At 39.5% G+C, this 23,605-nt stretch overlaps 1 protein-coding gene across 1 annotated transcript in view; it reads left to right on the top strand.

Annotated features, from left to right (window-relative positions):
* Positions 1-23,605, top strand: part of LOC144220567 (collagen alpha-4(VI) chain-like) — a 128,547-nt gene that overhangs the window by 83,147 nt on the left and 21,795 nt on the right. The window contains exons 21-32 of the mRNA XM_077750876.1: positions 2,657-2,719; positions 4,456-4,518; positions 5,574-5,636; positions 6,172-6,234; positions 8,537-8,587; positions 13,460-13,495; positions 13,600-13,662; positions 14,913-14,975; positions 16,141-16,176; positions 17,397-17,436; positions 19,444-19,455; positions 19,551-20,044. Of these exons, the coding sequence (XP_077607002.1) occupies positions 2,657-2,719; positions 4,456-4,518; positions 5,574-5,636; positions 6,172-6,234; positions 8,537-8,587; positions 13,460-13,495; positions 13,600-13,662; positions 14,913-14,975; positions 16,141-16,176; positions 17,397-17,436; positions 19,444-19,455; positions 19,551-20,044 (1,047 nt within the window). The remainder of the gene's footprint in view (positions 1-2,656; positions 2,720-4,455; positions 4,519-5,573; positions 5,637-6,171; positions 6,235-8,536; positions 8,588-13,459; positions 13,496-13,599; positions 13,663-14,912; positions 14,976-16,140; positions 16,177-17,396; positions 17,437-19,443; positions 19,456-19,550; positions 20,045-23,605) is intronic.

The following is a 23,605-nucleotide window of genomic DNA, read 5'->3' on the forward strand; positions in this document are numbered from 1 at the left end:
TTATTCTTTTACAATTTTACTTAAATCATAGTGAAGCCTGTGCATACATTTAAAGTCAAATTGCATTATTTCCCTGCCCATTCTTCCCAGCTCTTCCAGAGCACTCACTTGCATCTCTGTGGGCTAATTCCTTCTGGTATTATTGCCATTTTCCTAAACAGCATGGTTACTTTGGTATTTCTCGGTTTTCAGTTTGGGATGTTTTTCTATTGATTTCTTGCTCGGGGGGGGATAAAGACTTTTCTTAACCTGTCCACCTCCTTCTTCTTACACTTCCCCCAATTCATCCTTGCAATATACTTATTTTCGCTACTTTTGGTCAAGACAGTTCATTGTTCATACAATTACTAAGTAAATATTATTTGCAGCTATATAACTTTTATTTTCTCTGGGCTACTTTCTCCCCATTTGCTTTCTAAATTAACTTTACCAGTTAATTATAAAGCTCTTTGACAAAACTGGTAACCTCCTAGTATATTTGAACACATGAGGTTTATTTCTCTTGGATTTCTCCTTCCTGGCCCTCTACACCTGCTACTCTGATTCAGACTGATTACTGCCTGGGCCTCTGCCCTGTTTTCTTACTGGGAAAGATTGTGGAACTGTAACCTCTCATTTTGGGAGCAGAGAAAAATGTGCGCAAACTGCTATCTTTAATAGGAAGCCTCTCCATTGAACACATTGTAATCTTAATGAACCACCATAGTTGTTTGCTCTTTTCCTCTTCAAACTTTGATTTTTTAAATAAGAGGTAAAATCATAACTATTTACAAACTTCAGGGTAAAGTGGGCTTATCTAACACGTCAATAGTTTGCTAGTTAACCTAGTGTGGGAACATCAGTCACATAGATTCGTTTATGTTTTCAAGGCTGTAACTTGCTAAAGATAAGCAAGTAGTGTTGGAAAAATATAGTTTACAGAGGTGCTGAATCCTAAATTACAGCATCCCTTGAATCTGGGGAAAATATGGCTCATTTCTGTCTATAAAATATGATATGCTGGCATCTACAAGATGCATAATAAGTTGAAATTTTAAATAAGATTTTGTTTAGGGAAAATATTGTATTATGGCAAAAAAGTCAGTGCATAGATTATTTTGGTAATAAGGGGAAACTTTAATTTGTTAATTATGATAAAATTAAGAATATCATTTTTAAAAGTATATGTAAGCCCACTAGCTTCCTGCAATTATTTTCATGTTTGTGTGTTTCCTGTACTAGATAGATAATCAGAGTTATTATAATGGATATATTATTTTAAGGTCTGCTTTTCTGTTTGTAAATCTTCACCTTATCATTTTAATATATTAGAGAATACTCTATAGAAGACCAATGATTTGCTAAATGATTCTTATGTTAAGGCTTTAGATAATTTTTTTTTTTTTTTGGATATCATGGTCAGTGATGAAAAGAAAATCTTTATTACAGGTTTTTTGTTCTGTTCCTGCTTTTGCTTTGCTGAAATGATTTCCCTAATGTAAATGTATAGGCATGGAAGTACAATAAAAGAGTTTGAACTTGGCTATATAGAACAAAATTGTTTTCAGAATGTTGCTCTGTGAATGTCACTAATGTGACATGCAAAGATTTTCACAACCTATTTCAAACTTTCTAGCTACCAGTCTTTTTAAAACTTAGCTATGTTTATAAATCTAGAAGTCAACGGTTAAAGAGCAGAATAAGATGATGATGATTAAGAGAAGTGCTTCACAGGACGCCTGGGTGGCGCAGTCAATAGTTAAGCAGAAGACCCTTGGTTTTGGCTCACAGTTCATGAGTTCAAACCCCATTTTGGGCTCTGTGCTGACAGCGGGGAGCCCGCTTGGGACTTGGGACTCTCTGTCTCCCACTCTCTCTGCTTCTCCCCTGTTCATGTGCACGTCCATGCTCTACCAAAAAACTTAAAAAAAAAAAAAAAAGTGCTTCCCANTCTGTGAATAATTAGTAACTTTCCAAACACATGAACAACATGAAAAAGAAGGCAGAATAATTCACAAAATGGGTATTATATTCGATCTTAGAAAGTGTATCTTCTCTGTAGAAGTGAAACTACTAATTTGAGGGAGAAATTAAGTAAATTATTAGATGAATCATGTTAAAAGCTCACCTTTTGCCCAGAGTGCCAGCTTAATCCTATAAGGTGTGTAGGGTTTATTTTTATTTTTGTTTTTATTTTAAGAATCTGTAGGGTTTTAAAGTCAGTTTTCTGCCATTTCTCCATGTGGCTTCATTTGCCTTTCTCCAGAATGTCACAGTTGTTGCTGTGTTCAACATTATGAGTTTCTTTACATGGGATAACGGTCCTTAACATCAGTGAATACTTAGCCCATATCCCTCAAAGGAATGGATGGACTTCTGGGAAGGAGGTATTATGTAAAATGGGTTGTTTAGACAAATTGTTTTTTCTTCTATCACTAGCTAAGACATTGGAAGGAGACATCCAAAGACAGGAAAAAAAATTTGGTTTTCCAACATAAGTAGAGCCCCCTCCCCATATCTTCTCCAATTTCATATCTTAAGAGAACTGAGCACAGACAATCAAATCTTCCTTGTCTTTCTCTTGTGGCTTTCAAGTGACATCTTGCAGAGAAGACTGACTTCAACAGGAACACTAAGGATGCCTGGTGAACTCACTAATTTTTGTTCATTTTAACAGGGTGTGCGTGGAGAATCCGGTGAAGAGGGTTTCCAGGGAGAGCTTGGATACTCAGGCTCACAGGTTGTATCAGTGAAGTTGGTTTTAGTGCAAATTGAAATTATAACTTAGATTCTTGCATGGGGATTTAACATATGTCAGAATAGCCTTGGGTATCTCTTTCCCAGGGTCTCTCCCAAGCAAATTGTATCTCTCTCTCTCCTGGTTGAACCCCAATAACAATATTTATGGAATTCTTAGGATGTCTTAAATATGGCCTTAAGCACTTGTATGAACCTACTTAATCCTTTAATGGGCTTTTTAAATCCCTATTTTACAGAGAGAAATGGATAGGAGGTAGAAAAGTAAGGTAAATTGGCTAAACTCACACAGTTAGTAAATGATAAAGATGGGATTCAAACTCAGGAAGTCTAGTTGTAAAATCTGTGTTCGTAATGACCTCTGAAGCTGTGTGTTCAATTTACTCAAATAGTACTTAATTCATTAAAAGTTTGCTCAATTTCACATGAAAAATCAGCAAACTGTTTTTTGAGTATCTGTTACACATAAGTCACTTTGGTGATAGGTGTAGGACATTCAGGAAGGATGTTCAGGCAAGGAAGAGTCTTGCCCCCAAGCAGGGTGTTGTAAAGTATTCAGCGATAACTGGAAATTTATACTTTCCCGTCCGTTCTTTTGGAATCTTCTAAGCATAACCCAAATCTGTCATTCTGTAAATCCTTTTGGAACATGTTCCACATCTTTCTCTTGAAAGCCAAATTGTTCCCAAATATCAAATGGAAGAACTTTAAAGCAACAAATTTTACTAACACACTGAATCATTCTCCATAACCTTAAAAATTCTATGAGTGTCAGGCAGTAACTTTGAAAGGTTTCTGTTGTTTTTCGACTTGACAAAGGTACTAAAGAAAGAAATGGGTGATCAGAGTGTAATTAGGGATTGTATTTATGATAGAAAACAGTGTCTGAACATAGGTGAAAACAACTGAGAGATACATTTTTGCCTTTCTTTTGATAACTGGCTTAATTAAAATTTGGACCCCCGACTACTGTTGTGTCCTGGCCTTCTCTTTTATATTCACTTTATCATACTGCTGAGTGCGAGGGGAACACGTTGTTTCATGAACCATGAGCAAGATAATCAATAAAACCTCTCTTTAATTTCACCTCCCACTGGGATGTGAGTTTGATGCTCTATTTAAATAGATGATTATAATACCTCACCGAGGAGTATAGAAGCCGTGATCAATGCTTCTAATAGGAAAGCATTTTTCAGAAAAGCTGGAGAAAAATTAGTGTGGAAACCAGTACAGTTAAATAGATTGGGGAGAAAATGAGTACTGTGCCCAGTGAGATTGGGCTGCTTCAAAGTACTGTTGGTTCTTGATAAAATCAAAATGTGCTCTCTTGTCCTTAGCCCTTGTGTATTTACAGAAAAGGTTGAATTTCCAAAGGAGACCAATATCCTAGCAGCCCCTCTCATTCCCTTTTAAGATTTAAAATTAGTTGGGCGTATTAAAATACAAAAGCAATGTTCTGAAATTTTAGGGTTCATCAGATTCAACTGCAGAGGTGGTCACAAATATAGATGCTGAAGGCTCACATCCGGTGCTTCAGATGGAGTGAGTCTAGGCTGCTTCAGTGCAGGTGCTGCTGGGTAAAGTGCAATATACGTGATCGTGATGGGTCAGGGCACCTTGATTTGTGCTCCCATCGGTGACCAAGATGACTTTGTGGTTACATGGGAAATAAGTTGCTCCATAAACATTGGTTGAATTCTAATTTCATCTTTGGACCAGGGACCACGAGGAAGACGAGGACAACCAGGAAATTCTGGACCAAAAGGTTTACTGGGTGCTAAGGTACGTTTGAAAAACTAAAAGCTACAGCAAAGTTTGCTCATTAACAGAGGCTAGTTCATATACCTGAGTGTTCTTGGACAAATAACATAAAGCTACACCGTTTGCTCTGGGATTGGTAGGTATCAGGGGATTCTAGAAATAGGTAACTTGATCATTGGCTGTACCCTTTTCTATTCTAGGTATATGTTGGGAATATGGTGATCAATGAGATTGAGTTACAGCCCCAAGGATGTTTAACACAAACTCATAGTGCCTTACCTTTAGTACAAGAAAAAGTAGAGCTGTACAGAGGTATAAATGATTAATTTGCTCCTCCTAAGCATAAAAAGAAGCATTACTCTTATAGATAAGGAAACTGAGGCTCAAAGGGATTAAAAGTGATTTGTCATCTGAGTAGTACATGGAAGAACGGCTTCCAGCTTCCTTCTTTCTAGTGCCCTTTCTACTCCTGACCTAGACTCCCAGCGGTTCATAGAAGTGTCAGACCTCTTTGAGGCAGATGATCAGGAGTGGCTTCCTAATGATGAGAGCATTTGACATAGCTTAAATTCTGAGCAGCATGGTCTAAATTAGGGATAAGCATCTCGATCTGGAGATTCAAAATAGCAGCTCCAGGATGGCCTATGTCCTAGTTCTGTTTTTCTTCTCTCTTGATCAAAAAAAGTCTAGCCTTGTAACCAATTGTATTATTTTCATTCTCATTTGATAATTTTCTATTTGGAGCTCGTAAAAGCCCAGGTGTTTGTCTTCCTGATCTCTTCATCAAATGACTTTTTGCTCTCTAGTAGCCAGATCATGGCTCTAGTGCTCAGAGGTTGGTAGATGAGGCCTCTTACACAGAACGCCTACCGCCTCCTCCCCCGCCCCACCCCCAGCCCAAAGGTTAAATGTGTCTATGAAGCATTTTATATGTTGAATGATACAGTTAATTGTATAGAACATTAAAGGTGATTTGTGAGTATATTAGCATTTCCAGACCATGTCAATAATAACAAGAGAGTCAGACAGTTAACTTTGTGGACCTTGAAGTGATTTTAGTTGTGATCTTGTTGCAGGGGGTTCCTGGGCCTCCAGGGCCAATTGGTTCAAAAGGAAAAGCTGGACCAACAGGAATGAAGGTAAATGTCAGAGAACACCTCTTTTTTTTTTTTTATTGTAACTTGGTTATTTTCCTGTGAATCTCTCCTTATGTGATCATTTCCAGTGTGAGTTTCTGGTATCATTGGTGATGGTATTGACATACCTGATAGCTGGACAGATGGATACAAAGAAGGAAAGACCTATAGACTGATACATAGAAAGATAGATGGCCACCTATATCAGTAGGCAAAGACATATCCATAAATAGATAAATATACGGATTCACTACAAATATAGATTCTTACATTCACACCTAGAAAAAGCCAGAAAAATATAAAATTCTGTCACAGATGCAATATACCTGGCTTTTCTAATTTTCAGTGCCAAAACCTCTACTATATTTGTTAGCAGTCTCTGTGTAACAAAGTCTAGAGGAAGATACTCACCTTAGACTGTATGGTGATGGCAAAAGGACTTGAAAAGGGTGAAGGTAAAATCTCTAAGGCAAATGACATAAAACTGCATGAAGTCACAGGAGAAAATTAATTGGATGTTTACCTTTTATTACAAAAGGGAGATTTTGGTGATCCAGGAGCCACAGGGCTACGGGGTCAACAAGGACTCAGAGGGCAACCTGTAAGTCTTGTTTCTCTGTTTTGGACTCTTGACTGCATTTCTTTTTGTTATTTGTTCTTGTTTCACACAAAGTTCGAATATTCTTGACGAATACTTGAGGTACAAATATGATATGATCACCAGAGCTGTTGTGAATCTAAAGAATCAAGGGTTCTCAAACTCCTCCTATAAACAAAGAACCTAAAGATGTCTCCAGATTTATTTTGCCTCCTCACATGTTGTGGAAGAGGGATGTGCCAGTGAGCCTCTTCTGTTTGACAATGATGTTTTTTAAGCATTAGATTTTGTTGCAATACAGACATGTTCAATGAACCAGTTTTTCCAGGGAAACAAATGGGGCAGGCAGTCAGAATTGCAAACTTTTAAGTGCATGGCCTCAATTTCCCAGAGCATAGAAATAACCTTTGGAGACCAAGGATCATCAAGGGTTTACTTCAATGGATAAAGCTCCCAGAGACAGGGCTATGCATTTAGACCTTAGCCATCCCTCTGAACATGACAGCCAGTTAGTTACTTTATGACTATTTCCAATTCATCCTTTTAATGGAATGAGCTTTATGATAGAAGAAATGTCTGTCCCGCAGCTCCCATGCCTGAGATTTCTTTCATCAACAGTGGGAACGACCTGCCATTGTTTTGCACTCGGCATTGAAATTGCATTTGTTAGCAAGGGGAGAAGGAAAAAGCAGGTCAAAAAGCTTAAAATTAAATGTGTAAAGGGAAAAATAGAACAGGATTACTGTCAAAAGGAATATGGGGCAAGTGGTGTTCTGCATCTACACTCAATTCAGATGATGAAGTTAACACTGTTAAACTTTTTATAATTTCGTGGTTTAAAATAATGCAAAGGTTGTTCCTACCGGTCTCTCCTTGGGACAGACAAAACTGGGGAGCAATGCCTTTCTGGAAGGTGTCACTTCAGGAATGTCAGAGTGGTTATCTCAAAATAGACAGTTTGGATCTCTGAAGTCTGTAGGTGCCCGATGCTGTGTGTGTCCTTCAGCAGAGAAGATGGAGTAACAGCAAATGAACCTCATTTGCATCCTTTTTGTCCCCAAACAATTCATTTTGGGCAAACTTCTTTATCTTATTCTTTGTCACTTTCTAATATTTCAAGCTTTCCCTCTAGGCTGTAGGAATGATCTTTGTGGCTTAAAACTTAAAATTTTCCTTCTCAGCTGACTATTTGGTTTAGGTGCAGTTTTTGTCCATTCAGCAAGGGGCACCTAAAAGGTTCTGAATTCACTACTTGTCATAGGAAGCTCACCGTGTATACATACAGATGCTAAGATCCCAGTAGCATCATCAACATATTCATAATTGTTATCACTGCCATCACCGCTGCTTCCACTATCACTACCTCCACCATGAACTCCATGACCATGACCAAGATCACCATCCCTGCTGCCACCACCTCTACCACTACCAATCACCTCCACCACCCCCACTGCCACCACCATCACCACCCCTACTGCCACCATCACTTCTGCCACCACCACCTCCACTACCACCGATCACTTCCACTGCCACCACATCATTACCACCACCTTTACAACCACCATCATCATCACCACCACCACCACCATTACTATTCCTCTGCCAACATCACCACTACTACTGCCACCATCAGCAGCAGAATATTGACCACTTTATCAAGTCCTTTCTCTAAGCTGGCATTGTGCTAAGTGCTTACCATGCATAATCTCATTTGATCTGCCCAGCACCCATGCTCTGTACATTTTACCCCATTTAACAGATGAGTAAGCTGAAACTTAGGTTGAATAGCTTGTTTCCAACCAGTGTTGGAATTGGGATGAAAATTCAGGTCTGTCTGGGTATACGTCCTATGTACTTATTCACTAGACTACATTGCCTCCATCCCAGTCTTTCCCCCCATAAGTTTCATTTTATCTCTAGAGACTTACCAAATTCTAGAGCCTCTTCCATTGTTACTTTATCCTGGAAGAAAAAGAAGTTTAGCCCAAGAGGGATTTTGTACAGTGATGTGGCTTCCTACAACTGTGGTACCATTTTGGTGAGGTACAGAATCTTGGTGGGGAAGGAGTTAAAATTGAAAAAAAAAAAAAAGTGCTTCTATCAGGGTCTTTTAAAGTTTTAAATCCTTATCCTCTCCTTATCCTATAAAAGTAGCCTAGTATTTATCCTATGATACAGTATAAGCCTCCACCAAGCCCCTCTGCCTTCTCCACTTAGCACCACTGATTAATCCACGGACTCAGATAATACTATGAACCAAGTATTGATCTGGATGACTACCATTCATCTTGTGTCATTTTCTCAGGGTCTTACTGGTCCAGATGGATATGGACATCCAGGAAGGAAAGGCAAAAAGGTGAGGGTTATCTTACAGAGTATTCGGAACTAAACTACTATGGCGATTTTTTAAAAATTTTACTAGAATAAAACTTATTATCCAAGTGGTATGCCAGATATGGTTTCTAAATGCTGCACATGACATGTTATAGCTGCCAGAATTCCCTCCTTAAAAAATAAAAGCTGATTTTGTTACTGCCTTGTTTAAAAATTGAACTCTTTTCCTCATCTTCAACTTGTGTCAGATATTTCTACCCCAGCCAGGAATTTTCCTAATTTCTTGCCTTTGCAAACACTCTTGCCTCTATTTAGGCATGTCCCTACCCATCTCTCTCCCTTGGAATTTTTTCACACATTTTCTCAGACCAACTCAAATATCAAGTTCGCCTTGTGGGAGCCTTCTTGGACTTTCATGGACAGATTTAGTTGCCCTCTACTCTGTTTTTCATGTACATTGGTTACATTTCTATAGTAGCCCCTTTCTAATGAGGTTATATTGAAATTTATCCCTACATATTTGTCTACCTCCCACTTTGTGAACTTGACCGTAGTTTGCCTCTTACTCAATTTTGTATTGCTGGAATGAGCCTTCCACAGAGTAGGTACTCAATAAGAATATTTGAGTATTTCTACTCTTATAATAATACGGTACCTTAACATATAGTTTATAGGTTACTGACCAGCTTTAAAGAATGGAAGTTACATGAAGATTGTTGAACAAATCAAATATGAATAGCCACAGTTTTTCTGAGTGCTTCAGTCTGCAAGTTACCATTTATTGCTTCACAACATAAGAAATCACTAGGATATTTAGTGATGTCCAGCTACTTAACTCTGGGCTGGCTTCTCTGCAGTTCTATTGGTGACACTGTTGCCATTTTATTGATCAGGATATTGCCCTTAGTATAATTAATGGGTATACATGCTCAAAGCGTAGTAGGCTTTTAGTAAATATCTGTGCAATGATGGACAATGGATACCTCAGTGATCATCTAGTTCAGCCTCTTTGATATTATAGATAAGAAAATTGAGATGTAGAGAAATGAAGTAATTTGCTGATGGTCACACAGCTGCTTAGAGACAGAGCTGAATATAGAAGCTAGCCAGTTGGAGCACCATCCTGGCAAATAAAGTCTCCTTTAGGGGAAAGTTTGTATAGCAGGGGAATTCTGGGTAGCATTCAAATGCCCACGGTTTCAAAGTTTATTTATTTTGAAAGAGAAGGGGGGGGGAGGGAGAGTGAGCACAGGAGCAGGGTAGGGACAGAGGGAGAGAGAGAATCCCAAGCAGGCTCCATGCTGTCAGCACAGAGCTAGATGTAGAGCTTGATCTCAGGAGCAGTGAGATTATGACCAGAGTCGAGATTAAGAGTCGGATGATTGACTGAGCCACCCAGGCACCCCTCAAATGTCCACTTTTGTTTAAAAAATTTATTTCTGAGACAGAGACAGAGACAGTGTGAGCAGGGGAGGGTCAGAGAGAGAGGGAGACACAGAATCTGAAACAGGCTCCAGGCTCTGACCTAGCTATCAGCACAGAGCCCGACGCGGGGCTTGAACCCACCAATTGTGAGATCATGACCTGAGCCAAAGTCAGACGCTTAACCGACTGAGCCACCCAGGCACCCCTCAAATGTCCACATTTTAAGCCACATATCAGCCCTGGTTCTAAATCCAAGGGCAGCTTATGCTTATTGTGGTGTGGCTAACACTGTGGAACACCCAGATTCAGCCCGCATTGCATGGGTTTTTCCTGGCAAGGCTTAATGTCCTCACTTTAAATAGCCCTATTGCTGCTTGGCCAGCTGGCTACCATTCCCTTCTCTGTTCATTCTCTTCTTTGAGTTGATTGTTACATACCTGCTCCCCTCTCCTCAGACTTCCAAGACCTGCTTTCTCTTCCACATTTTCAGCAGATGATTGTGTTTCTTGCTTCATTAATTAAATGGGAGTAGTAAGCAGAGGACCTGTAAGTATATCCACCACTACTCTGTGCCTTGCCTTCCCTCCTCCTGCTATGGATAAGAGTCCATGTCCTCATCTAAGACTGATCCCTTCTCTCATGGGCTCCATTCTGTTCCCCTTTTGCTTCCTTAAGGTCTTGGCTCCTTTCCCTTCTGCATTTCCTTTCTGTAATTTTTTTTCCCTGTCCATAGATCATTCCTGTCAGTATACAAAGGAGTGGGAATATCACCTCTCTAACAAACAATAAAAAGTCCTCATTTAACTACACAGTCCCATTGTCGCTTTTCTCTCTGGCAAAACTGTTTGAAGGGGTAGGTCTAGATCTGTGGTTCTCACCCATGGGTGATGTTACCCTCTAGGGGATGCTCTGGTTGTCACACTAGGGGAGGAGATGCAAATGGCAGCTAGTGAGTAGAGACCAGAGATAGGATTTTTCATCCTGTAAAACGCAGGATAGCCCCTTACAACAAAGAAGAATGGTCAGGTCGAAAATGTTAGTAGTGCCGAGGTTGAGAAACTCCACTTTCTTGCCTCTGGTTCTCTCTCACTGACAACAATTGAGTCTTCACCCTTGGCTCTGCCTGCTCAACTACACCCACTTTAGTCAAGGTGAAACCCATGGTGCTGAATCCATTGGTCACTGCTCTGCCTGCATGATACTCCATGTCTCAGCAGAATTTGACAAAGGTGATCAGGAGCTTATTCTTGAAACCTTTCCTCTCTCATCTTCCAGAACACCCTACACCCCTGTTTTTTGCTGGCTGCTCTTTCTCGGTTTCTTTTGAATGTTCTTGACCTCTAAATATTAGAAAACTCAGGACTCTATCCTTATACTTCTCTTACTCCCCTCTTAACTTACTTTGCAGGTGACCTTATCCAGTTACATAGCATCAAGTATCATCTATCCTGTGATCTCCAGTGTATTTCTCCAGCTTGGACCACACTCTTAAACTCTAAATATGTTTCCACCTTAAAATTAGCGTGTCCCCAAGCAACCTCCTTCTCCTTCTTCTCCTTCCTTCTTCTTCTTTTGTTTGCTAACCTTTGATTATGGAAAATTTCAAACATGCATACAAGTGAAGAGACTAATATAATGATACCTATCCCCATGTGCCCATCACATAGCTCACACAATGAAAAATCTTGGCCAGTTTATCTTGTTTTATATGTACCCCACCACATGTATATCTTTCTCCCAATTATTTTGAAGCAAATCCCAGATATGATATATTCCATGAGTAAATATTTCAAGTTGCATCTCTAAAAAATTCTTTAAAACTATAACCACAAGGGCACCTGGGTGGCTCATTCTGTCAAATGTCTGACCCTTGATCTCAGCTAAGGTCTTGATCTCAGGGTCATGAGATCAAGCCCCATGTTGTGCCCCATACTAGGTGTGCAGCCTACTATAAAATAAAATAATATAACTACAATACATTATTAACCAAAGAATTAACACTAATCCTTTGGTCAGCCAAAACCATTGCCCTGACAACCTGCCTCTCCTCCAGCCTTCCCCATCTCAGGGAGTGGAGCTTCTCTCCTGCCAGTTGCTCAAGGCAGACATTTATCCATCTCTAATAAGTGTCTGTCTCTCACCCCCTATATTTAATCCCCTATATTTAATCCCCCTCCATTTAATGGCGAGTTCTCCCTTCAAATACATGCATCCTTTCATTACTTCTCACACCACTGCTGCCAGCCTTTGAGCCAAGCAAGCATGATTTCCACCTGGATTACTACAGTGGCCACCTAAATGTTCTTCCTGCTTCTACTCTTGCCACATCTAGTTAGTCCTCCAGGTATCTGCCAGAACCTTATTTTATAAATAATATAAAATAAATCTTTATTTTCATAAAGATTTTATTTTCAAGTAAACTCTACACCCAACATGGGACTTGAGCTTGAAACCCCAAGATCAAGAGTCACATGTTATACTGACTAAGCCAGTCAGGTACCTCCAGAGCCATCTTATAAATGCATAGGGAGATCATGTCATTCATTTACTCGAAGTCCAATTGTGCCTCCTGATGTCATTCAGAATTAACCCCACTGCTAACATGGCCTGTAGGATTCTATATAATCTGGTCCCTCTGTGAACTCTCTGACTTTATCTTCTCCTGCTCCCCTCCCTCCATTCTGCTTCAGGGCTCCTCAAACACAGCACACATTCCTATTCTTGCCTCAGGGTTTTTAACACACGCTTCCCTCTGCTTGGGAATGCTCTTTTCCCAGATACCTGTTTGACTGACTTCCTTGATTTATGCTGGTCTCTACCCAAATACCACCTTTACCAAAAAGCTTTGTCTGACCACCTTATATAAAATAGTTACCCACTTCCTGACCCCAACTATATCCTATATCCTTTAATCTCCTTTCTGGAATAGCATTTCTGTCTCCCCAACATACATTTCTTCCTTACTAGCAGTTAAGTTCCATGATAGCAGGGTCTTTGTTCTGTCCACTGCTGAATTCCCAGTGCCTAGAAAAGTGCCTGGCACATAGTAGGTGCTAAATAAATATTTGTTGAATGAAGAGTTGCTTTATAATGTGCCTTTGATCTGACAATGAACACCTGCTTCCCACCAGTCAATCTGATCCCCTTTCCTTTGGTTTCCATTAGATCAGACCTCTGGTTATTTAGACCAACAGATAAAACTGTTTAGGAAGGAAGTTCCATTACATAATATATTAAGGAAGGGGAAGAATTTATAAAAATCATTTGCAAGTTGTTATTATTGAATTACAGAAATAAACATGGTCACTTGGGAGTAGCTCAAGATAACAACTGTCACTCTAGTTGTTTTTCCTGGCACCTGTTTTGAGTCTGTTTTCTCAAAATTATAATTTCTTTTACTCTGAGGAATATGAAAGAACAGCTTAATCACATGACACTAAACAAGACGTTATCTCATTTCTGACACTAGGGTGAACCTGGATTTCCTGGCTCTCCGGGTGTACAAGTAAGAAGATATCTTTTCGGGTCTGGCATCTGGTACGCAGCATGTGTCATTTGTTTGTACTTATTCTTCTTGACACTCAAGGCTCTGCTTTTGATTCTATTAAGGGAGAAGATGGTAGCCCGGGCCACCGAGGAGAGAAGGGGGCAAAGGGAATCAGAGGGAAGAGGGTAAGAATCAAAGGAATTACCCCACGTCTGTAGAGGCCTACATAACACTAATCAGAGGAATAGATTTCTGTTGACTTAATGGACTGAGCAGGAAGACCATTGTCCCCTAAGTCTGCACATTCCACACCTTCCTTGGGCTACCTCACTCTCCCACTTAATACCACTGTCACTTAGCTTATGAATGCGAATGCAGCCCATCAAACCATAATAACAGAAAAATCTAAGTTGGAGTTTCAGTTATCCAATATCAATATCTGTGTGAAATCTAGATATCATTCAGAAGGTTATTGTTTAGTTGCAGAGCAAACATTGATGTTTCTTTAAGATTCTTCCAAGCCTTAAATTTTTCTATGTTAATTTAGGACTAGAATCTCAAGAATGTGGCTCCCATCTTGGTGGATAGTGCTTTCACTGTACTTTGTAGAGTCTACCATTGAAAATCCATTCCTTCAGGTTCTGATGATGCAATATTGAAAAGCTGCCATCACTGGCAGCTCTCTTCAGAAGAGTAATCCTGTGGATATCTAAAACCTTCGTAGTGTTTAGCTGATAGACATTAGAGAGCAAGGCTTTCTGGGGAAAGGACATGACTAATTTTCAGTGCAGAAAAGAGGAAAGAAAATACTTATTATCTGAGCACTCAATAATTGGTATTTTCATACATTGGCAAGAACATAAGGAAAAATTTGGTCTGTATCTAACTTGGTTTGCTACTGGCTAATACTGTTCTGCTCAGCTAAACTTATCTCTCTGGTTTCAAATTTAAAAAGATAAAGCATCAATTACATGCAGATAATGCTGTGTCAGTTCAAATACTTGTAAGACAAGCAGTGAACAGCGGTCAGCATACACCTTTTTTCAGACTCCAAAGACCAGAAGGTAGTGAAAGAAATTTTCCTTTCTCTTGATATGAGGCCCCAAATGTGTATTTCCTGCATTCTTTTAATTATATGTCCTGGAGTCTCAACTGAGTATTGAGTCAGTTTGGAAATGTGTGTCTGTGTGTATGTCCACATGTTGACTTGGATGAGGTATGTAGGGGACAATTTAGATGGCTCCCATAATGAGCCCCATCCCTTTCTAGTGTCGGTGTCTTGCTCCACTGATACAGTTCATGAATCAGCTGGTCCATAGTAGACTCATTGGAGCTTAGAAATAATGACAGCTTGGTATCTTAAAATAGGACTGATGGTTTTAATCAAGTTGTATTCAAGAGGAGAAGCTCACTCCTTTGGTTTGGCTATTTTTAGGGTAATGCTGGCTTTCCTGGATTTACTGGAGCTCCAGGTGACCAAGGCCCTCCAGGACCAGTGGTAACATTGACTCTTCTTTCTATTTTCAGCCCCTGGGTACAAGTAAATAAGAATTTGCTAAGAACTATCTTAATGAAGAAATGAACATTTAAGATGCATATAGTGAATGAGCCAGATTTGCTTTAGAAGACATTAAATTATACAGTATATTTATTCAATGTATATATTTTTACCTGAACACTGGGAAGATGTTAGAGTGGCTGGAGATTTATAAACATGTCTAAATACATAATACATAAAACTCACTGGAGAGTGAGTTTATCAGTGTAAACAAAGTAATAACATTTATGCAAATACTAGAAGGAAATCCTAACAAAATATGACATTTCTACAATCTTAACTAGACTAACAATGTTGCCTGTCCACAGATATTTTTAAAATTGTCTGGGAGTTCATTTGGTATTAAAGGAAAGACTTTGGGGCTACTGTCATTTTGTGCCATGCCTTATCCTATGAGGCTAGGCTGTCATTTCATGAGGGGTGGTATAGTGAGTGAGTCCTGGGTAGAACCTGGTGGTTTCACTGAATTTAGTGTTCACTGTAGAGGACCAACAATGTCATAGAATCAAATATCTTAGAAGTAGAAGGACTGCATGTGGCCATTTACAGCTGAGAAAACAAAGACTGAGAAGATTATAGTGATCTGCCTGAGATGACAAATTACTACCTTGTAGAATCTAAATAAAAAGCAAGGATACCTAGACTCCAGAGTAGCTAGCAGCAGTAAGGCTTCTCTATTCTGAAGGTTTCCAGGGATGACTTGTTCAGCACTAGAGCAGAGATAGGGTATTGGTGAGTAGCCTGAGGAGCAGGGATAGGGAATGGCTGAGGTCTACTTTACAATTGTCTATGAATGGTCCTGAGATCTTGAAAAGTCTTTTCCTGAATTGGAACCTGTACTGTGGCTTGGTCTCAAGACGACCTGATCTTCTAAGGGTCCTTATGTACCATAATCCTGTATGTCCTGGACTCTGAGGTTTGGGACACACCTCCTAGACAATCCAACTTTCTTTCTTAAGGGGTCAGATAGAACTCTAGGGCCAGGAGTAAAGGGCATAAGGTGGACTATACTGTGGTAACTTTCTCAGAATCTTTTGCCAACTCTGGAGACTGATGTGTTGTACCTCAGAATCTTGCATTTTAAACTAATTTCTGTTCTTTCCAGGGCATCAAGGGCCCCAAAGGGGTTGTAGATGTGATGGTACGTGAACATTTTAATTCTAAACCTTATTCTTTTGGCACACAAAGCTTTCCACTTTCACAAAATAGAAATCTATAAAGATTCTTTAGTTTTTCCTCTTATAAATTATTTGAGTACTTTGTAAACTTTACTCTGAAATGTTAGAATCACATCAATGAAAGGAGTAGAATAATATTTTAAATTGTGAAAGGAATCTGGTTGTTTTTGAGTACTACTGGTTGACATGAAAGAAAAGACTTTGAGGCTACTACCCCTGTGCTATATACCTTTTTGTAAAGTTTAAAAGTTGCTTATAAAGTATTTATAAGCCAACATGTGGTGTAGTACAGGTTTTTGTGTCTAACGGCACACCTGAAAGCAATCTCAGAAATTATGATGCTTTTTTTTTTTAATCTCACAAGTACAAAAATACTACTTTGTGGGGGAAGGAAGTGGGTGCAAATGAGAACCAGGAAGTAATGGGGTCAAGGGATGAACAGAAGAGAGAGGAGAAATCAAAGGAACACAACAGAATTCTAGGGGAGGTGTGAGGGGCCCGAGTCTTGGCAATTATTCTAATGAACTGCTCCAAGAATTGCTGGCACAGAGATCCAAGAATTGAAGGTGTTTCTTTGCCTTTTATGCCAAGATTTCAGGATTGAAACTTCTTCAAAATCAGATTTGCTTACATTGCTTTGTGAGGCAGATAAAAAATAAAAAAGAATTCCCCTTATTTACCTATCTCTATTTTTTTAATTAAAAAAATTTTTTTAATGTTTTATTTATTTCTAGGAGAGAGAGAGAGAGAGACAGCGTGAGCAGGGGAGGGTCAGAGAGAGAGGGAGTCACAGACTGAAACAGGCTCCAGGCTCTGAGCTGGCACTCGGCACAGAGACCGACGCGGGGCCCGGACCCAGGAACCGCGAGATCATGACCTAAGCAAAAGTCGGACGCTTAACCGACTAAGCCACCCAGGCGCCCCTTTACCTATCTCTAACAATATGAGCATTTTATTGTATATAAAATACATTTTAAATGTTTTTAAATAAATGCTGTATCTAGAAATATAACTGCTGGATAGTTTCATCTGCTATAACAATTTTTTGGTTTTCTGTTATAGCTTAAAAACCTTCAGAAAGGTACTGACAACACACATATAACATTTCTAAGTCATGGGGTTAAGAAGGAATATGCTTCAAATTAAATACTCTTTCCTTCTTTCTCTTTTTCCATCTTTCTAGCAGTCTTGTGAAATCATTGATTTAATACGAGACAACTGCCGTAAGTAGTTCGGGAAAGGCTCAAATGGGGGCCAGTGGTGCGAAGTGGGAATGGGTCATGGATTGGGGACATAAATCACTTGTGGATTTGATTGAGGTTAGGGAGGTGCCATTGCCTATCATGAAAAGCTCTTATAAAATAATGTATTTGGCTCAGGCTCCCCTTGGGTAAGTAATCTTCATGAATGTAGTCTCAGAAATGAAATGGTTGAAAGCCATGCCATCTCAATGGCGGAGAAAAAGTCCCTTATAATGTGGCACCTCATGAAATGCACTGGCCATTGCACACCTACATGTCTGCATCTTGGCGCTTCTTATCTCAAAACAAATAAAGAGAAGGCTTATTATTTTTGTCCCATCCATTTAAACAGGAGGGATCACCAGTGAGCCTTCAATAGGAAATGTGTCTTTTTAAATTTACATTTATGTTTTAAAAATGGAATTACAAATGATCAGATCTTAATATTTTGTCACATTCCCAGATTGGAATTTACTTAGTGTCTCCAATGTATTCCAGGATATTTGGGCCGTGTAACATGTACATTTCTCTATTCACTAGCAATAGAGACAGAACACTGACTTGGCAGAGCTTAATTTAGGTACTTGGGTTTTCTCCATATACACCCGGCCCTGCTTATTCAAACTCTAAATTATGTCCAATGGCTTTCAATTGCTGGTCCAGGAGATTCTGGAGCCCTTTTTCCTAAAATCATAAAGAATAATACCATAATTTTGACCACAATGGGAGAATGTCAAAGCTGACCATGTCAAAAGTTAAAACCCCTTTATATTGAAGAGCACCATGAGGTCAGAAGTACACAGAAAAATGGGGAAAAATATATGCAGTATAAACAATGGATCCAACCAAAGACCTATCTTTTTAACTCTGTCATGTCAAAATATATATAGTTGGTCTCAATCATTTTCATCTACAAGCATAGATATTTCATATTTGTCAAACCTAATGTAAAAAACTCTTGGATTGAAAATGGGAGAAAAGACATGAATGAATGGAAGATGCAGAGAAGAAAAAAATACAAATGAGCAATAAACCTGTAAAAATATTTGACCTCACAAGAGGTCAAAGAATACAAGTGAAAATGAGATACTCTTCTTGTTTCTCAACTTGGAAATACTTTTAAGATGAGAAAAAATTCTAAATTTGGAAAGTGTATAAAAGTACACTGGTAGGCATGTCAGTTGGTACTACCTTTCTGAAGAGCAATTGGACACTGCATATCAAAGGCCATAATTATAGAGATTTTATAGGACTGTGATTAAACAGAGATGCACAGATACATGTACAAGTGTGCTCATCACAAAGGGATGTTGGTGGGAGTATCATGAGACATTTATAGTAGACAAGGTGTTACTGCTCTAAACTTACTGATGAGAATACATGTTCATCATATATTAAGTGACAAAAGATTCAGCATAGGACATATATTAAGGTCCAAGTTTTATAAAACAAAATTAACAATGAAATATATACATACACATACATATTATGAATTAAAGGCAATTTTAATTTTTGGCTTTCCGATATTTTCCATAAAATATATATACACATATATTGGAACATACATATATTCCATAAAATATGTATATACATATATACAAAATATACATATACATATATACATATATACAAAATATACATATACATATATACATATATATATACTATAGTATATATAGTTTTAGATGTGTGTGTGTGTGTGTGTGTGTGTGTGTGTGTGTATAGTTTCAGAATATCTCAGTGTATTAGTTAGGTTTAAGTTCAGTACAGAGTGACCTCAGTGCTCGATAACAGTGACACAAATGTATTGCTCATATCAAAGCCAGGAAGTGGCCTGTCCAGGGTTGATACAGAGCTCACAGTCTTCAGGGACACCGGGTCTTTATAGTTCCCTGCTCTGCCATTGGGGTGAGGGTGCTCTGTGTTAAAGCACTCACCTGGAAAACATACTAACAATGTCTTGTATTTTCTCCAAAACTTCCTTTCCAGCTTGCTCAACAGGTAAGTGCTGTGTCTTCTTTGTCGCTTGAATCTCAAACTTCATCTGCTCAGAGGCATTGCAGAAAATCTTAAATCTGTGTATCCATTGTGTCAAGGTGTTTCCAAATGCCCTGTGTTCCCTAGCGAAGTGGTCTTTGCCTTGGACATGTCAAATGACGTCTCCCAGCTGCATTTTGAGAGGATGAGAAACATTCTATTATCCCTACTGATGAAGATGGAAACAAGTGGAAGTAACTGCCCAACAGGTGCCCGAGTGGCGATCGTTTCATACAACTCCAAAACAGACTACCTGATTCGCTTCTCAGACTACAAGGAGAGGCCTGCACTCCTGCAGGCGGTCAGGAGAATCCCCCTGCAAGGGTCCTCTGGCAGCAGGAGCCTTGGGGAAGCCATGAGGTTTGTGGCAAGACATGTATTCAAACGTGTACGCTCTGGCCTTCTCATGAGGAAGGTGGCTGTCTTCTTCCAGGCGGGCTGGGCCCATGATACAGATACCATCAACACTGCCGCTCTGGAGCTCAGTGCACTGGATATCACCACTGCAGTCATCACCTTCACAGAAGAGCACAACCTCCCAGATGCCCTGTTGGTAAGCTGCTCAGGGGCAAGGGTTAGTACCTGCTTCTTACCCCTCCACCAAGGACCACATGAGGAGTGGGAGTCTTTCAGTGGACGGAATGCCCTAGAAATTGATGTGTATGCATGGGAAGGGGTGGCCCTCATTACGGACTGCTACTAGTGTTACTACTGGTACCAACTGACCATCCTTTAGTAGTTATTCTGTGCTATGTGCCTCACAAACATTAACTTATTTAATATCCCCTGAACCATATGAGATGGGTATTCCTGTCTATCTCCATTTCAGAGATAAGAAAACTGAGGCTTAAAGAGGTTAAGTATACCATCAAAGGTCAAATATCTAGTTAGTAGCAGACTGATATTATCTGTCTTCAGAGCCTTTGCTTATCCAGTATGCTAAATTGTATCATGAAGGTCTATAGAATGCAGTTTTCTTTCTTCCTCCCTCCCTCCCTTCCTTCTTCCCTCCCTCCCTCCCTCTCTCCATTCTTTCCTTCCTCCCTCCCTTCCTCTCTTTCTCCATTTCACCCTCCCTCTGTCTCTCCCTCTTTCTCTCTCCCCCCCTTTCCTTCCTTCTTTCCTTCTTCCTTCCTTTCCTTTTTTCCTTTTCTTTCCTTTCCTTTTTCTTTCTTTTCTTTTCTTTCTAAAATACATGCCCATATAGCAAAATGAGTAAAGTGCCTTAATTTAAAATATACAGCTGGATGGATTTTTATAAATGTTTAAATTTTTTGTGACCAAGACATGATTCAAGATATTGAACACTTTCAGCATCCAGTCAGTTTTCCCAAACCATACACTCCCCAGAGCCACTGCTCTTCTGTCTTCTATCATAGTCAAATAAGCAGTTTAAGTAGTTCCAAACCTTCATGTCAACTGAATCCCACAGCATATAATCTTTTGTAGCTGGCTTCTTCCACTCAACATAATGTCTGGTCTCGTTGTTGATCTATGTTGTGTATAGAGGTAACTAATTCTTTTTTACTGCTGTGCTGAGCTATTTAAAGTGTGTGTATACACCACAATTTATTTACCCATTGTCCTGACTGGACTTTTCTAACTGAAGACCATGTAACACATTTCATGGATTATAAGGGATGATCTATCAAAATCAAGAGTGGTTCTCTATTATGAGACACCAGGATGCTTAGGAATGTCATACTGAACCATGTGACATTGCCAATATTCAACTGTGTTGGATCAGCAAAATTGGAAATATTATATGGTTCAACCTAATAGCTAATTAATTTAGCTGTGCTAGACCATTTAATTTTCTCTTAAGCAGAAACTGTAGGTGAGAGGTATTATTATCACAGCTGTGAATGTGCCTCTAAGAATCACTAGGTAAAATTGACAGCTTACAGACTGTTAGACTACATACCCTGGGTTTTGAGAAACAAGGTGAAAATGCAGAGGGTAAGTTCCTTGTTTGCTGTTACATCCTTCTTGCCCACCAGGATGTATGGACAGGGATGGGTTGGCGAGGCAGGGGGTAAACAAATAACAGTTAAAATCAGATCACTTTCGTCAATAATGAGGTGCATTTGGAAAAATTTCTTCATCTTTCTGCATCTTATTTTGCTGAGCTCTAAAATGGAGAGAGGGTCACAAATGTTATGTAGCCCTCTTCCAGGTATAATGATCTATTTTCAAAAAAGCATTTCCCTAACATTTGGACAGTGATCCTTGGGGTACAGTTATGTCCCCCAAATGCCCATCACTGCTGCTCTCTGAGAGGGGATCCTCAGCAGTGTTGGCGTCTGATGTAGATATAATTTTGGTGAGGATGTTCTTGCCCTCTTAGTTGTTTTGGGTTCCCGGTAAAAGAGTGTGATGGTAGGTGAAAAGAATTTGCGAGCTTCAGTATACTCGGACCTCAGCTCTGTCATTTCTATTCACTCTCCTTTCTGTTTCTTGGACATATTCTTGCCCCAGGATGCCGGAAACCAATTCTGTTTCTTAAGTGTAACAATGTAGAAATGTTACATGGTGCTAAATGGTGCTTGCCAGCTCAGATGACCTCGTTTCTGGTGACACTAGCAAGGGGACAAACTGTAAAAATGAAAATCCCCTTCTCAGGGTCTGTCAGAAAATTCTCATTTCTTCATAACTGGGCAGTCCTTAATCTACCCTCTACTCTGTGTGTTATGCTTATGGGAATCTTGTTAGGTGAGTTGGAATATCCTATAATTTGTCTTTACGATTATCTGCCAGAGGAATCTCTGTCTGTGGGATTTTGTTTTGTTTTGTTTTGCACCTCTATGTTATTTTATTTCACAGAACAATGCTCACAGTGCTTCTTCTGGAAAAATAATGGTTGTTCAATTTGAAACAATTATATAAACAGATGCCCTAACTTCTTGTTCCATTTAAACATGCTTGAGGCTGTGGGACATATTGAAAAGATTTTTTAAGCTATCGACTGGGTCATCTTAGCCCAAATAAAAGTTTGTAGGGGTACCTGTGTGGCTCTTGGTTAAGCATCTGACTTCAACTCAGGTCATGGTCTCACAGTCTGTTGAGTTCCAGCCCCACATTGGGTTCTGTGCTGACAGCTCAGAGCCTGGAGCCTGCTTCAGATTCTGTGTCTCCCCTCTGTCTCTGCTCATGACTCCCCTTACTCTCTCTCAAAAATAAATAAACATTAAGAGTTTTGTGGCATTGGACTATTTGTGCCTGATCCCATTTTTTTTCTTGGTCTTTTTTTTTTAAGTTTATTTACCTTCAAGTTAGTTAACATATAGTGTAGTATTGGTTTATCAGGAGTAGAATTTAGTGATTCATCACTTATATACACCACACAGTGCTCATTCCAACAAGTGCCCTTCTTAATGCCTATCACCCATTTAGCCACCCCCTGGCTCCAGCAACCCTCAGCTTGTTCACAATGTGTGTAAGAGTCTCTTATGGTTTGCCTCACTCTGTTTTAATCTTATCTTATTTTTATTTTTATCTTTTAATGTTCATTTATCTATCTTGAGAGAGAGAGAGATCACACAAGCAGGGGAGGGGCAGAGAGAGAAGGAAACACAGGGGAGGGGCAGAGAGAGAGGGAAACAATCGCAAGCAGGATCCATGCTCAATGTGGAGTCTGTCATGGGGCTCAATCTCACGAACTATTGGATCACAACCTGAGCCCAAATCAAGAGCTGGAGTTAAAACTGACTGAGCCACCAGGCACCCCATCTCATTTTATTTTTCCTTCTCTTCTCCTATGTTAATCTACTTTATTTATTAAATTCCACATATGAGTGATATCACATGGTATTTGTCTTTCTCTGACATATTTATTTCACTTAACATAATACCCTCTAGTTCATCCACGTTGTTGCAAATGGCAAGATTTCATTCTTTTGGTCACAGATTACTATTCCATTGTGTGTGTGTGTGTGTGTGTGTGTGTGTGTGTGTGTGTATTCAGGATGGCTGCACCACTTTACATTCCCACCAGCAGTGCAGAAGTGTTCTTCCTTCACCCCACACTTGCCAACATCTGTTAGTTCTTGAGCTATTCTGACGGGGTGAGGTGGTATCTCACTACTGTATTGACTTGCATTTCCCTGATGATGAG

This window comes from Crocuta crocuta, unplaced genomic scaffold (genome assembly GCF_008692635.1).
Source record: "Crocuta crocuta isolate KB4526 unplaced genomic scaffold, BGI_CrCroc_1.0 scaffold279, whole genome shotgun sequence".
Taxonomy (NCBI): Eukaryota; Metazoa; Chordata; class Mammalia; order Carnivora; family Hyaenidae; genus Crocuta; species Crocuta crocuta.